This window comes from Ursus arctos, unplaced genomic scaffold (genome assembly GCF_023065955.2).
Source record: "Ursus arctos isolate Adak ecotype North America unplaced genomic scaffold, UrsArc2.0 scaffold_23, whole genome shotgun sequence".
In the NCBI taxonomy this organism is placed as follows: Eukaryota; Metazoa; Chordata; class Mammalia; order Carnivora; family Ursidae; genus Ursus; species Ursus arctos.
Genome location: NW_026622908.1, coordinates 5,376,844 through 5,390,848, shown reverse-complemented (window position 1 = coordinate 5,390,848; position 14,005 = coordinate 5,376,844). Strand labels below are relative to the sequence as shown.

The window sequence follows — 14,005 nt, the reverse complement described above, 5'->3', positions numbered from 1 at the left end:
GCTCTGACATCAGACCCCCCTGCATCCTCGGATTTAGAGTGTGCCTCTTGTAAAGAGCATATGCTTGAGTCTTGTGTTGTTAACTGCCTGACAATCTTCGTCTTTTAACGGGAGTATATTTCAGTTTTTTTGTTGAAAACGGTATTTTTAAAATATGCTTAACAACTCTGGCAGATCCCTGCCTCTCTCCCCCCACACCCAAAGTGTATGTTTAATGTGATATAGTGTTCAATCCATTATCTTGCTATTTCTTTTTTAGTTGTTCCTTCTTTCTGTTTTTTATCTTTTCTTGGATGCTTTTGGATTGTTTTTTGTTGTTGTTGTTAAAAAACCATGCCAATATTACCTGCTATATTCATTTTTTATTTATACGGTTTCCTTTCATTCTTTTAATTGTCTCTCTGGATAGTACAATGTGCATCTCTGAAGTATTACTTTCTCCAAATTTGTACCTTTTACTAGTTTAAATTCATTTACCCCTCTTCCACCCTTTATATTCCATTGTTACCATATATTTGACTTCTTCATATATCATGCATGCTCAAAGGAAGTTCCTATTGTGTTTTTTAATCAATATTCACTTATATTCACCCACGTATTTAGGCTTACTAGTGCTTTTCATTCATTCCTGCCATTATATGCTTGAATCTGGATCATCTCCCTCCTACCTAAGCTACCTCCTTTGCTGAAGCTTAATAGTGCAGGCCTACCAGCAATAAATTCTATCAGCTTTTGTCTATATGAAATAACATTTTGCTTTAATTTTTAAAAGATACTTTCATTGGATAAAGAATTCCAGGTTGGCATTTTTCAGGTTTTCAATACTTTAAATATATCATTCTATTGTCTTTGAGTTCATATTTGCTGTTGTAAAGTCAGTATCAATATTACCGTTGTTTCCTGGAAAATAGCCTTTTTTATCTGGTTGCTTTTGAGATTTTTCTTGTTGTGTTATAATTCAGGGGTTTGGCTGAAATCCCAAGCTATAATTTTCCTTATCTTCTTAAGATTCATGGAGTTTCAGGAATTTGTTAATTCCCCTATTATTTTGGAAAATTATTCTGCCCTATTGTCTCTCTCCTTCCCTTTTGGGACTTTGTTTATACATACATTAAACCATTAATTGGGCCCAATATGTCTCTTAAATGTTGTTCTGTTACTTGGGCTCATATATGTTAAGGACTGTTATGTCTTTTGTTATGTGATACCCTTCTTTATCTCTGATAACTTTCTTTGCTTAGAAGTCTGCCTAGGCTGAAATTAATATAGCTACACCTGCTTTCTTTTGATTAGGGTTAGAATGGTGTATTTTTCTCCATCCATTTACTTTTAATCTTTACGTGTCTTTATGTTTAAAGTGGGATTCTTGCAGACAACATAGAGTTAGGTCATAGTTTTTGATCCACTCTAACAGGATGTCTTTCATTTATTTGTTTTTTAGAGAGACAGAGAGAGAGCAAAAGTGAGCAGGGGTGAGTGGGGGTTGGGGAGGAGGGAGAGAGAGAATCTTGGGCAGGCTCCACGCCCAGCACAGGGCCCAATGCAGGGCTAGATCTTCCGACCCCGAGATCATAACTTGAGCCGAACTCAAGAGTTGGACGCTCAAGCAACGGAGCCACCTGGGCGCCCCACAATATGTGTCTTTTAATTGGTGCATTTAGACCACTGATTACTGACACAGCTGGATTAATAATACTTATCATACCTATTACTGTTTTCTATTTTTTGCCCTTGCTCTTTGTTCCTATTTTTGTCTTCTACTCTTCTTCTGCCTTTGTGATTTTAATTGAGCATTTCATGATTCCACTTTCTCTCTTTTCTTAGACTATTACACTTCTTTTCAACTTTTTTTAGTGGTTGCCCTAGAGTTTGCAATATACATTCACAACTAACCCAAGTTCTCTTTCAAGTAGCACTACACCACTTGACAGATACTTTATGAGTACCCGAAAATAACAAAATAACCCTAATTCCTCTGGCCTTGCATCACTGCTATCATTCACTTCATTCATGTATAAGCATGTGCACATACATACATACAATATATATATAAGCACATATAATTGAATACATTGTTGCTATCATTATTCTAAACTATTATCTGTTGGATCATATAAAAAAGAAAAGTTTATTTTACCTTCACTTATTTCTTCTTCAATGCTCTTCCCTTCTTTATGGAGATCTGAGTTTCTAATCTATATTACTTTTCTTCTCTTTCTAGAATTTCTTTGAATATTTGTCTGTCACATCTTCTGGCAACAAGTTCCCTCAATTTTTGTTTGTCTGAGAAAGCCTTTTTTCTCCTTCACTTTTGAAGGAGAATTTCAAAGGGTACAGAATTCTAGGTTGGTGTTGTTTTTTCCCCCTCTCAATACTTGAAATGTTTCACTCCACTTGAACGGTTTATGAAGATATGTTCGATGTAATTATTAATTTTGTTTCTCTACAGGTAAGGTGTCTTTCCCCCTCTGCCTTCTTTAAGGATTTTTTATCTTTGATTTTTTGTAATTTGAAAACGACAGGTCTAGGTATTGTTCTTTTGATATTTATCCTGTCTGGTGTTCTGCGAGCTTCCTGGATCTATGGTTTGGTGTCTGATAATAATCTGAGAAAATTCTCAGTCATTGCTGTCTCAAATATTTCTTCTGTTCCTTCTTGCTTTCTTTTTCTGGTATTCCTTTTGTCGTTGCCCACAGTCCTTGGATAGTCTGTTCTATTTTTTCAGTCTTTGTTTTTCAGTTTTGAAGATTTCTGTTGACATAGCCTCAAGCTCAGAGGTTCTTTCTTCAGCTGTGTCCAGCCTACTCATGAGCCCATTAAAAGCATTCTTAATTTCTGTTACAGGGGTTTTGATTGTGAGCATTCGTTTTTGTTTTATTATGTTAGGATTTGTACCTCTCTGCTTACACTGCCCATCCATTCTTGCGTATTATCTGCTTAATCCATTAGAGCCCTCAGCATGTTAATCATAGTTGTCTTAAGTTCCCCATCTGACAATTCCAACAACCCTATCTGATTCTGGTAGTTTGTTCTGTCTATCCAAATTGTGTTTACTTTTTGGTACACCCTGCAATTTTTTCTTGATAGCCAGACATGATGTACCAAGTAAAAGAAAATGCTGTAAATAGGCCTTTATTAATGGTGCTGAGGTGTAAAGGGAGAAGTGCTCTATAGTCCTGCGATTAGGTCTCGGGCTTTCAGTAAGCCTGTGCCGCTGGACTAAGAATTTCACAAGTGTTTCTCAGGTTGTTTTTCGGTGTGTTTGTTTTTATGTTTCATTTTGGTTTTTGGTTTTGCCTCTCCTTTGGTGGAAGAATGACCAGAGCTGACTGAAGTTGAGTATTTCCCTTCCCCCAGGTTAGTTAGACTCTGATAAATCCTCAGCCAAATAGGCTCTGGTTAACTAGTTTCTCCTGAGGGCCGCCTGGTTAAGAAGAGGAAAGTGCTCTGATGTATTTAAACATGGTTCCTTTCCCTTCCCCTTGACAGAAGCATTTTCTCTGCTATTTCTGAGAGAATCTGGTTAAGCTCCTGGAGGTGAATCTCACAAAACTGTGGGGGGCTCCTTCCGACTGGGTCTCCCTGGAGTTTTTAATTCTCAGAGTTATCCTCCAGCAACGTGCCAGATACAGTTCAGGCTTCCCTACCCCAGCACTGGTTCCAGACAGTGGTTCTGAGTTTCCCCTTGTGAGTCTCTGCTCCAGTAAGTCATTACTTCCTGTATTTGCCTGTCTCTCCAACCGTGGAGGGACCAGCTGCCCTGTGTCCTCATCTCTCTCACAAATCCTAGAGAGTTGATTTTTTAGTCTGTTCAGCTTTTTACTTGTTAGGACAGAATGACAGCTTCAAAGCTCCTTAACACGCAGAACCAGAAGTCATAAGTATTCTGTTATCTATATATTTTTTCCCTCTCTGTGTTTCGGTTTGAATATTTTCTATTTTTCTGTCTTCAGGGTCACTACCCTTATTTTCTGCCGCGTCCAATCTGTTCTTAAACCATCCTATGAGCTTTTCGTTTATTCGACCACATTTCTCCGTTCTAGACTGTCCACTGTTTCTTTTCTGTGTGTTCCAGGTCGATGTTAAAATTATCCACCCATTTTTTGTCCATCTTTCTTTCCTTCTATCTCTTCTAAAACATCGTGATTTTAAAGACTTTGTTAAATCCAACATCAGTATCACATGTAGATCTCCTTCTACTGTCAGCTTTTCTTACCGATAACATGTTCCTGCCTCTTTACATGTTTTTTTATTGCATGCCAAAAATTGTATATAAAAGAAATTTGTAATTGTGTATTCCATTGCCCCTAATACCAGACACAATGTACTTTAAAAGTAGGTATCAATGCTGTTCTGTTATTGCTATTTGTATCTCTATCATCCACCTAAAATATTTTGAAGTGTTCTATAATCTCTTGAGTTAAAGAAAATTCCTTAATTAGTGAGGGTGGTGAAATGGGTGAAGGGGATCAAAAAAAAAAAAACAAACTTGTAGTTACAGAATAAATAAATCAGGGGGCTGTAATGTACAGCATGATGACTACAATTAATACTACTGGATTGTATATTTGAAAAGTGCTAATAGAATAGATGTTAAAAGTTATCACAGGAAAAAAATCTGTGACTATGTATGGGGACAGATGTTAACTAGACTCACTGTAGTGATCATTTGGCAATATACACAAATATCATTGTTGTACACCTGAAACTAATATACTGTTACATGTCATTTATACCTTAAATAAATAATGGGGAAAATTCTATCAGGATGACTTACTGGATTCAGTCAGGTTTTTTCCACTCTCATATTCAGTTGTTTGTGGGTTTTTTTTTTTTTTCTCTATAATTGCCATACTGCAAAAGAATACCCTTTCCATAGAATTTTTCCTTGTTCTGGATATGTGAATCTGGATCTGCAAGTATTCATATCAGCTAAGTAGTTCTATATTCTATCCCTGAATCCCTAGCGCCTAACAAAGTGCCTGGTACATAGTGAATATTCAAAAGGTGTTTATGAATGAATGAGCAAATGGTCAACTAATAGCCAATCCAAATTGCTTAGTCATGTTAATTTATGACACATAAAATGGTATTCCAAATTAGCTTTAAATGTATAATGAAAAAACTGTGCACTACCATACACTTTGAGACCTCCCACATTTAAATCATAAAGAATAATTTCTTACCAGCTCTTCTTAGACCTATATGGTGAGTTAGGGATACAGAAGATGACCTTTGCTTCGGGATTGTCAGTAGATTTGAACTAAAAGGCCCATTTAGATAGGATCCTTGACTAAAAGGGAAAGATAACAGATTAAGAATTTTAAAGCCACGGGAAATTTCCTCTTTTTCATTTATGGTCTTCAGTTCAACTAGGAAACATCTGCTTATACATTCAGAGTTTAGACATCTATCTCGTGCTTAAAGCCTAAAGCAGGAGCCAGCAAATGCTTTCTGTAAAGGACCAAGTAGTAAATACTTTTGGCTTTGCAACTACTCGCCCCTGCCATTGTAATATAAAAGTAGCCACAAATAATAATAAACAAATAAGTAGGATTGTGTTTCAATATAATTTTACTTGCAAAAAAACAGTTATGGACCACATTAGGCCCACAGGCTGTAGTTTGCTGAACCCTGGTATAAGGCAGGTTATCAATATCATCTGGAGAACTTTTTAGAACACAGATTGCTAGTTCTAACCCCAGGATTTCTGATTCAGTAGGTCTGGGGCAGGGCCAGTAATCTGCATTTCTAATAAGTTCTTAGGTGATGCTGACATTGCTGGGTCTGGGGACCTCACTGAGAATCACTGGCCTAATACAGTTTTCACTATTTCCTGCTCCCTCTCTTCACAGCTATTGATTACCCATTAACTCAGTCATTTCCTAAAACTGAAATATTTATTATAGGTTTTAGAGCGCTTATGAAGAAATTAAACATAGGTAGGTAATCACATAGTGCAGCAATGCGATACATCAAATGCTATTTAAGATTATATATTTGAAAGCTTTCCAGCGCCAAGCATGTAGCAAGTACACCATACATTTTACCTTTTCTTCGATATTCACTCATCTGTTTTCTTCTGTCAGCTCCTCACGTGGGCACTTTGCCACAGGCTCAAGGACAAATCTAGATTCTCTACTTTTCACTCAGTATTTTTTAGTGTGGGCTAAGTTCTCAATAAGCCCTCTCCAACTGCTTTATCTTTTCTGTACTTCCAAACCCTGCCATTCAAGGAAGGCCTATTTTGTTCGTGTTTCTATTACACTTATCCACAGTGTACTATGATTTCACGGCTTACAGATTCTTTTCCCTCATTATTTTGTGATTTTCTTTAGGGGCTCTAACACATCTCTCTACGTTCTCGGTGGAGACAGCACAGCGCTTTACACAGGTGTTCAACAGATACTGTGGAATAAGTCAATGATCTTCTTTTCAGGTTCCTAGTCTCAATTTCCTAGAAAACAGATCATTTTTGCTCCCCGATTTTGGGCGAATGGACTCTTTTTCTTTCACTAACTCTTGCTTTGAGGCTCTCCTTGGACCTTTTTCTAGAAATCTAGTTTGTTCTATTATCCTCATGGGAGAAAAAATATTCTGTATTACAAAAAGAGAAGGCATGTAAAACCAGTTAGCAACCATTAAAACTTCCTTATTGACATTAACAAAAACTATAACAACAGCACTATTTTGAGTCTATTATGAACCATTCCTTGTTTTCGGTAGTTTACACACTTTTATCTCTTTTAATCTTCTATGTAACAGATAAGGAAATCGAGCTTCAAGAAGCTAAGTAATGTCCCCCCATTCACACAGTTGAAGTTCACAGTGGCAGAGCTAAAATTCGACCTCTAATTTTTTTGACTCTAAAACGAGTCAAAAGCATTTAGCTTCTACCTATTTTCAAAGATCTTGCCTGTACCTTCCATAGCACAGCTCTGATTCTAACTTTGTGTGTTTGTAAAATTAGAGGTTTAGAGATAAGGACTTGAGTGTGTGTGTGTGTGTGTGTCTGTCTGTCTGTCTGTCTCAGGGGTAGAATTTATTGATTCATCAGTCTTATATAACACTCAGGGCTCATTACATCACGTGCCCTCCTTAATGCCCGTCACCCAGTTACCCCATCCCCCCACCCACCATCCCTCCTAGAGGTAAGAACTTTTAACATCTAACTTTCAGAGTCTATCATATTTTATTCTCAAGCCAGTAGTAATGATAATTTGATGATGTCACAAAAAGAGGCAATACCACCCAATAAACTGTCCCTGCTCATGCTCAATCATCCTTTGTATCTGAGTACTCCTTGCTCACATGTGAAGTGGGGGAGACTAGGAAAGCACAGTAAGAATACCACTCAGGGCTATATTCAAACAGAAAAATCTGTGTACTCTACCAAAGTTTACTCCCTGATTAATATTCAAAACAAAGACGACTTTCTCTTTTTCCAAACAGACCCACTGCACTGTTCCACAGTTTCCTGCCCTGATCCAGGGTCTTCTAATAATTGAAGTACACTATACATTCAGTTAGCTGTTTAGAATTGAGAGGTACAGGTCAAATTATAGGTTTTCAGCTGAGTTCTAGAATCCTCTCATTAATTTCTGGCCTACAACCAGATAAATGTACACTCTAATGAGATTATATAAAACAGTACTGAAGAAAGCAGAGGACAAGAAGGATAGGAGTCTCAAGGTTTATTAATAGTTGGCTGGAGGATGATTGAAGTCAGATTTGACTTATAAGAGATTGTCAAAAGTTATGGGCACAGAGTTAAGCCATATGTTAAGAGCTGATTTTTAGATAACCATTGCAAATTACCTTGATAAGGTCTGTATCATCTTGTGTGGGTGTGTGAGAAGCGTATAACCTTAGATTCACAGAGCTATTCTCTTGAGAAACTGAGTGAGAGGACCCCATTGGCCCTCCTGAACCTCTGCAGTTCAAATAGGGTCCAGGCATTGGTATAAATCTCTAAGAAATTATGAGACACAGAACTGAGAAGCTGGTTCCCTAGTACCTCATTTAGGGAACATAGTTCCTAACAAACTATTAGACTGAGTTACAGAGCAGTTATGGAGATGAAGGATGAACTGGGGAATAGGTTAAAGGCAAGTCTTTTTAGTTAGTGTAGGAGTAACCAGAGTTGATAGCCCATGGAGTTTTGGAAAACAACATGCCTATTTTTCCCCCAGGGAAAGCCTGTTCAAAGGAAATGAGCTGTGAGCTCTAAATATGTGTTCTGTTTGTCCACAAGGAGGGAGGGGGCCCAGCAGTCCAAGGGTACAAGTGTAGCCATTTTTTAACCATAGCTACGAACCCTGGAACTCAGAGATGGGCAATCCAATTGTCAGCTAACCCAAAAAGCATTCTCCCACATTTCCTGGAACTTCCTGACCAGAGGACCGTCATCTGAAACTTCAGTGGAAGGCGGCACCGCCGTCATAATCCAATATGGACACCGCACTTCTGCAGGGCATTCGTGAAGCAGCTGTTTGTCTTCCAAGATCCATTTTAACGCAATCCAACTTGTCACAGTGATCAAGGAGGCCTCAGAAGAGCGGTGATGACTAACACACGGTAGAAAGTGAAAGTGCCATAAAAGGGGCAAAGAAAAGGTGTTAGGAGATTAAGAGGTGAAACAGTTTGAAACCAAGGGAGGAGGATATCAGGGTGTTATTCTTCAAGTGAGGAGACCTGTTCCGGGGGGGCACAGAAGCGGACAGACAGAGGGAATAGCAAATAGTTACACTTGACTGGAGTTTCAGATAAGCAGAGAAAAACGGGTGTGTTTCGGTGTTGTAATGGCCCTCTTAATTAAAATTTCCAGTTCTATAAGAGATGAACAGTGATAGACTCTTCAGGGTAGGTAATGCAGTGGCTGTTCAAATACGGTAACTCTTACTCCTTGTGGTTTTCTTCCTTTAGATCCCTTTTATCGTAGCTGTCATGAGGTTTATAATACTGCACTTCTTTCTCCAGGCAAAGCATGAAGAAAAGCAAAATTGAATCCTACATTACTCTTTACTCAAACAAGGTGGGCTGGAAGCTATAATTCAGCTTAATTTTCAAGTAGGTTAAACTAAACACGAAACTATCAGAGAAAGTTCAAGGAAGACTTTAACTCAAGTCACATGCCTGCTGTTTTCACCTAGAGAGCTTTCCATGTTATTTTTCGGTTCTCATTCTTTGCAAGACAGCTCATGTCTTTTAGTTTGTTTAATTATTCCAACTAATAATTGGTGCAGCTTTGTCATGAGGGAATGACTGGGTTTCAAATCCCAGGCTAGGTATTTGGGCACTATTCTATAGGCATTGGTAAAGGGTCCAAAACTTAATGACCAGAAAAACTACCATCAAGGTTTTAAGGAAGATTTGTGGTGGAAGGGTAGGAGATGGATCCAGACAGTGAAGGATATTAGAAATGGAAAGGCCAATTAAGAGGATAATAGCCCAGGTAAAGAGTAAAGAAATCATGAAACAGTGTAAGCAAAGTGGTAAAGGAGAAGAGGGAGCAGAGAGAAAACAAGATGCAGACACAGACCTGACAACTGGTATCTACAGGATAAGGTAACAGGACGCAGAGATAACACCACGTTTTCTAGCTAAATCCGTTTTTTTAAGCAACCACGAAACTAGAGGGTAGCAGCATTGTGTCAGAAAAAAAAAAGGGCAGAAAAATACTAACATGAAAAAGCATCTGGACGGATGAGAAATTTGGTTTCACAGAACTTCAGGGAATGAGAGGTTCAACACTGGAACCATGCTGAAAGCACAGTCAGGGTCATTTAAAATCACAGTCAGAGTAGCTATAGTCAGAATCCAAGGCTGCCTTCAAACCCAGACTCAAAAATGTAGGACATGTGATCTCAGTTTTGGGGTACTCTAATAAAGTCAAGAAGAACGCCTCATGATTCCAGATACAAAAGTCTCTTCGGTTAAAGCTACTAAAGCCTAAAGGTTCCTGAACAAAACATTACCATACACGAAAGATCTATGGCCATGCCATCTAATATGGTTGCCATACAGGTCTCCATGACAGTCATACACAGCTCTTTGTATTTTAGTTAATTAAATCAAATTTGAAATTGGTCCCTTAAACATACCAGACACATTTCAAGCGATCAACAGCCACACGTAGCTAGGGACTACCATACTGGACAGTGCAGATAGAAAATATTCTCATCGTCACAAAAACTTCCCTTGGACGGCACTGATCTAGAGACTTGAATTTCAAAAGGAATAGATTGTAAATGCTTCATACACTCCTTACCCTACGTTCAAAGTACACTTAGAAATTTATTACTAAGACGCTACAGCGTCCGCACACTAGCAAAGTTACTTCTAGCCTTACCTCTTTTAAGTAGATGCTGCATAATCCCATGAATTACTTTATTCTCCAAATTTCCAAATCTTTCTGAGGCATATGGCTTTGTTTTAACGAGAGCTAAGTAATTATATTGAACCTGCGAACACTTACTTTTACATGAACATTTCTCAGAGTGAATTTTCTTTGGACCATGGTTCTATTTTAACATCAATCATCTTAAGTCAGCAGGATAAAACTGACCTTAACTCACTGTATCAAGTGTTTCTTTAATTGCAAATGTACTGCTTTTACATCAGTGTGATTCTGAAAGTTTAAGAAGCAATCATTTTCATCATTCTTTTTTAAGCCAAACAGTATTCTCATGATGATGTTTCCCATGGTTAAGAAATATGTCATATTTTCAGTTCCTGTCATTGCTGACTTCCCCATATCCTGCCTCCATTAAAAAACAAAAAACAAAACAAAAAAACCAAGACTATCATGTTTAGGCTCTGGGCAAGCTTTGCATTCTCCTGGGCTATACTTTTTATATATCAATCGCTTCCTGTTTTACATATTATTTCACTCAATTTTTCTTTTATAAAAAAGGAGCTCATCTACTTGAATATAACAAATTCAAATTTAAAAATCACACAAAAATCTGGAACATTATAATTATTTGATATTTCCTACACAAACATTAATACCACTTTTAACAGACAAATCCGTTTGATCCAATCCTGCCATCTGCTGTTTCAAACGTGTAACTACACAGGTCGAGCTGAACGAAGTACAACTCCCGTCCAGTAACAACAGTGGCTTAACAGGAAGTTTACACTAATTCCAACCCTGTTAACATAGTCAGATGAGTGACCAAAGAGAAGTTCATAACTCATCCAGGAGATCACTATGTTTCCTGGCTATTAAAAAACAAAGTACTGAATCCTTTGGTATGAGGGCAAATGGGTATACTTAGATGGAGAAAAGTTCAGCCCCTGCATTTTCCCAGCTTCGTTTAGCTGGAGTTACTGATGCCTTTCATGTTCCAAGTCAGCCCTCGGGTGAGTACAGAACGGATCAGTAGTCTTGCCCTCCAGCCAGACCAGGGTTTGGAAGAGTTTTGCTACCTTGTATCTAACATCTGAAACGAGCCCTGGGAATGAGCTCCTCCTCTAACGAGTAACAAGGTAAGTCTGTTGACCCCTCTCTGGACACTGTGCACTGGATGCGTGTGACTGCTCCCATAACGGCCACTGAGATTCACTTTAAAGCTTTCTCACTGCCTGCCCTAAACTGACCCTAGCTTCCCTAAACGGCCTCCCCGATTTCTTCTTAAGGCCCCACCATGCCTTATGCCCAACGTACTTCACTTTTTGGAGGAGACACCTGAGCTTCCTTTTGAGAATCTTTCTCTTTATGCCTTATTACTACTCATGCTGTCCTATGTCTAAAATATTTCGACTGCTCCTTTCTGCTTTTAGTTATTTCGAAGTCATTCAACAGAGACAAAATGGATGTATTTGACTCAAGTTTCTTCAAAAGCCTGGGGATTTTACCTTGAAATGCCAAACTCTTGGTGTGGCCTCTTGCCATTACTGCGTTCCCACCTTGAAGAAGCCTGTTCAACGGGAGGCAGACCTGAGGTGGCGGAACTCCTCCTCAGCTGCGGGGTTGGTAAACTGTTCCTGCTGTTTAGTCCCTGCTGAACGATTTAACAATGGTTAAAACGGTCACCCTCAGAGATGCTGGGTATGTATTAGTAAAGATGACACGTAAAAAATACCAATACGAAGTCTATTTTTAACATGTACAGGAGAAATAGAACATTTTACTCTGAAAATATATCAGATTTACTCCAAATTTTACATTCTATACTGTTGTTCTATTTAGTGTTCCTCCCACTAAAAAATGATTTCTGAACTCCCTACAATTTAACAAGATCTTTATTCTTTTGTATACTTTACTCCCTCATTTTATGAGAAATAAACACTTGATAGTTTCAAAGGCAAATACGAAAGATTTACCCTGAAAAGCAATTGCAGAGGTCAAGCTTACGATCAGGGACTATAAGCCCTATATCCTAAACATAAAAAAGGTTATGTACATAGGGTTAACCTGGAGAAACTGAAAGATGCGGAGCTAGCTTTTCAATTAGCAATTAACTCAGAACACCACTAGCATTAATATTTTACCTTAACTTTTGAAAATATTCTAAAGTGATCCAAATAATTAACCGATGTATTTATTTATTTCTTTTTTATCACCGAATAGGTGTTTTACCGAGATTTACATAAAACAGTCTTTGCTTCTTCTGAATTTCCCCCATTAGCAAATACTGAAACCATCTCAGAGATAAATATCTCCTATGTTTAAGTTTCCCAAGCATGTTGATTTTGTAAAGTTTCATAGTTAGTTAGACTCACAGTGAAAACGTTCTTTGTGGAACATAATCCTTTCTGGCTATAATTTAGGTCCATATAGTCTCTTTTAGTTCTTAACACATATAGAGGACATTTACATTAAATTATCTTTTACAACTCCCTTTTCCTTACTAATTATCTTTTCATAAATGGCTATTATTGCTTTCTGGAGTAGTATCAGCCTTTTTCTATTCTTTCCCAAAAGCAGAGACAAATTAGATGTGAAATTCAAAAAAGAAGTTTAAAGAACACAAAGAAAAGAAACAAGGGTTACTTCCTGGTTCTTATAGAACTTACTCCTATCAGTAGATTCCAGTACCAAAAATAAGCCTGATTAACTAGAATGGTCAGGAAATGAGGCACTTAGGCATCCTGTTTAATTAATATTGTTTAAAATTCTTCTAAAATCTACCAGTACACTTTTTTTTACACAATAAACATAGTAACAAACATAATACTGATATCAGTAATATTTTTCTGATTAAGATTTTTAAGAATTATTATTAAAAATTGCTCTTCCATTGTGTCAAGTATACTTCAATTGAAAAAAGAGAAAAACTATTCAAAACATCAAATATCAATGGAAAACACAAAGAGCAACGTATCAAGTGAAAACCAAAGAATATATTAGAGTTATTTTATTGATGAATTTATTACTGTCACTTGTCATGCTTGCGATTAAACTATTTCTCATAGGTAGAGAGCTAAGAAGAATGCCATATAACTAAGCACCATTGTTAATTGGATTTTGACGAAGGCAAGTGTTACTGTATGTATTTCTTAAAAATAAAAGCATCACATAATCACCTATCGTCTAGATTTGTGATCAGTAATTGGGCTTGCTTAATTTTTTGACATTTCTAAATCCTAATGCTGAGAACTAACAAAATGAAACTGACAGACCGAAATCCTTTCAAAATTATATTTAACTTTTTCTAAGCTCAATAATGTATATAACATTATTACAATGAACGAAATTAACTGATTTGAATTTTATCTTCTCTTGAACAGTTTCTTGACCTGTAAATTAATCTAGAATAATCTCTAAAATGTTTTTATTTCTACAGTTTATGATTTTAGCTATTGATAAAGATATTGATTAGTCAAATAAAGCAATTTTAATTGCACTCTGAACAAGCAGAATGTAGACCTACTTAGAACAGTATTTATTATTTCTTAAAGAAAATCCTATTTCGAAGCATTGATATTTAAAGAAAAATTAATCCCAATTTTAATGATGGAAAAATCATGTCTATTGGGCGATAGCAATCTCTAGTGC

General features: G+C 37.2%; 1 protein-coding gene and 1 long non-coding RNA gene across 5 annotated transcripts in view; one reads left to right on the top strand and one right to left on the bottom strand.

Moving 5' to 3' along the window:
- PDE3B (phosphodiesterase 3B) overlaps positions 1-14,005 on the bottom strand; it is a 169,684-nt gene that overhangs the window by 41,072 nt on the left and 114,607 nt on the right. For 2 of the 4 annotated variants that reach the window (XM_026486773.4, XM_057317543.1), the window contains exons 4-5: positions 11,863-12,008; positions 5,187-5,293 (exon numbers count right to left, since the gene is read on the bottom strand). In XM_026486773.4, the coding sequence (XP_026342558.1) occupies positions 5,187-5,293; positions 11,863-12,008 (253 nt within the window). The remainder of the gene's footprint in view (positions 1-5,186; positions 5,294-11,862; positions 12,009-14,005) is intronic. The other 2 variants (XM_026486774.4, XM_026486775.4) reach the window with 2 other exon arrangements.
- LOC130544675 (uncharacterized) lies at positions 5,719-13,284 on the top strand. The gene is made up of 2 exons (XR_008961140.1): positions 5,719-11,493; positions 11,788-13,284. It is a non-coding gene; the product is annotated as an uncharacterized LOC130544675 (long non-coding RNA).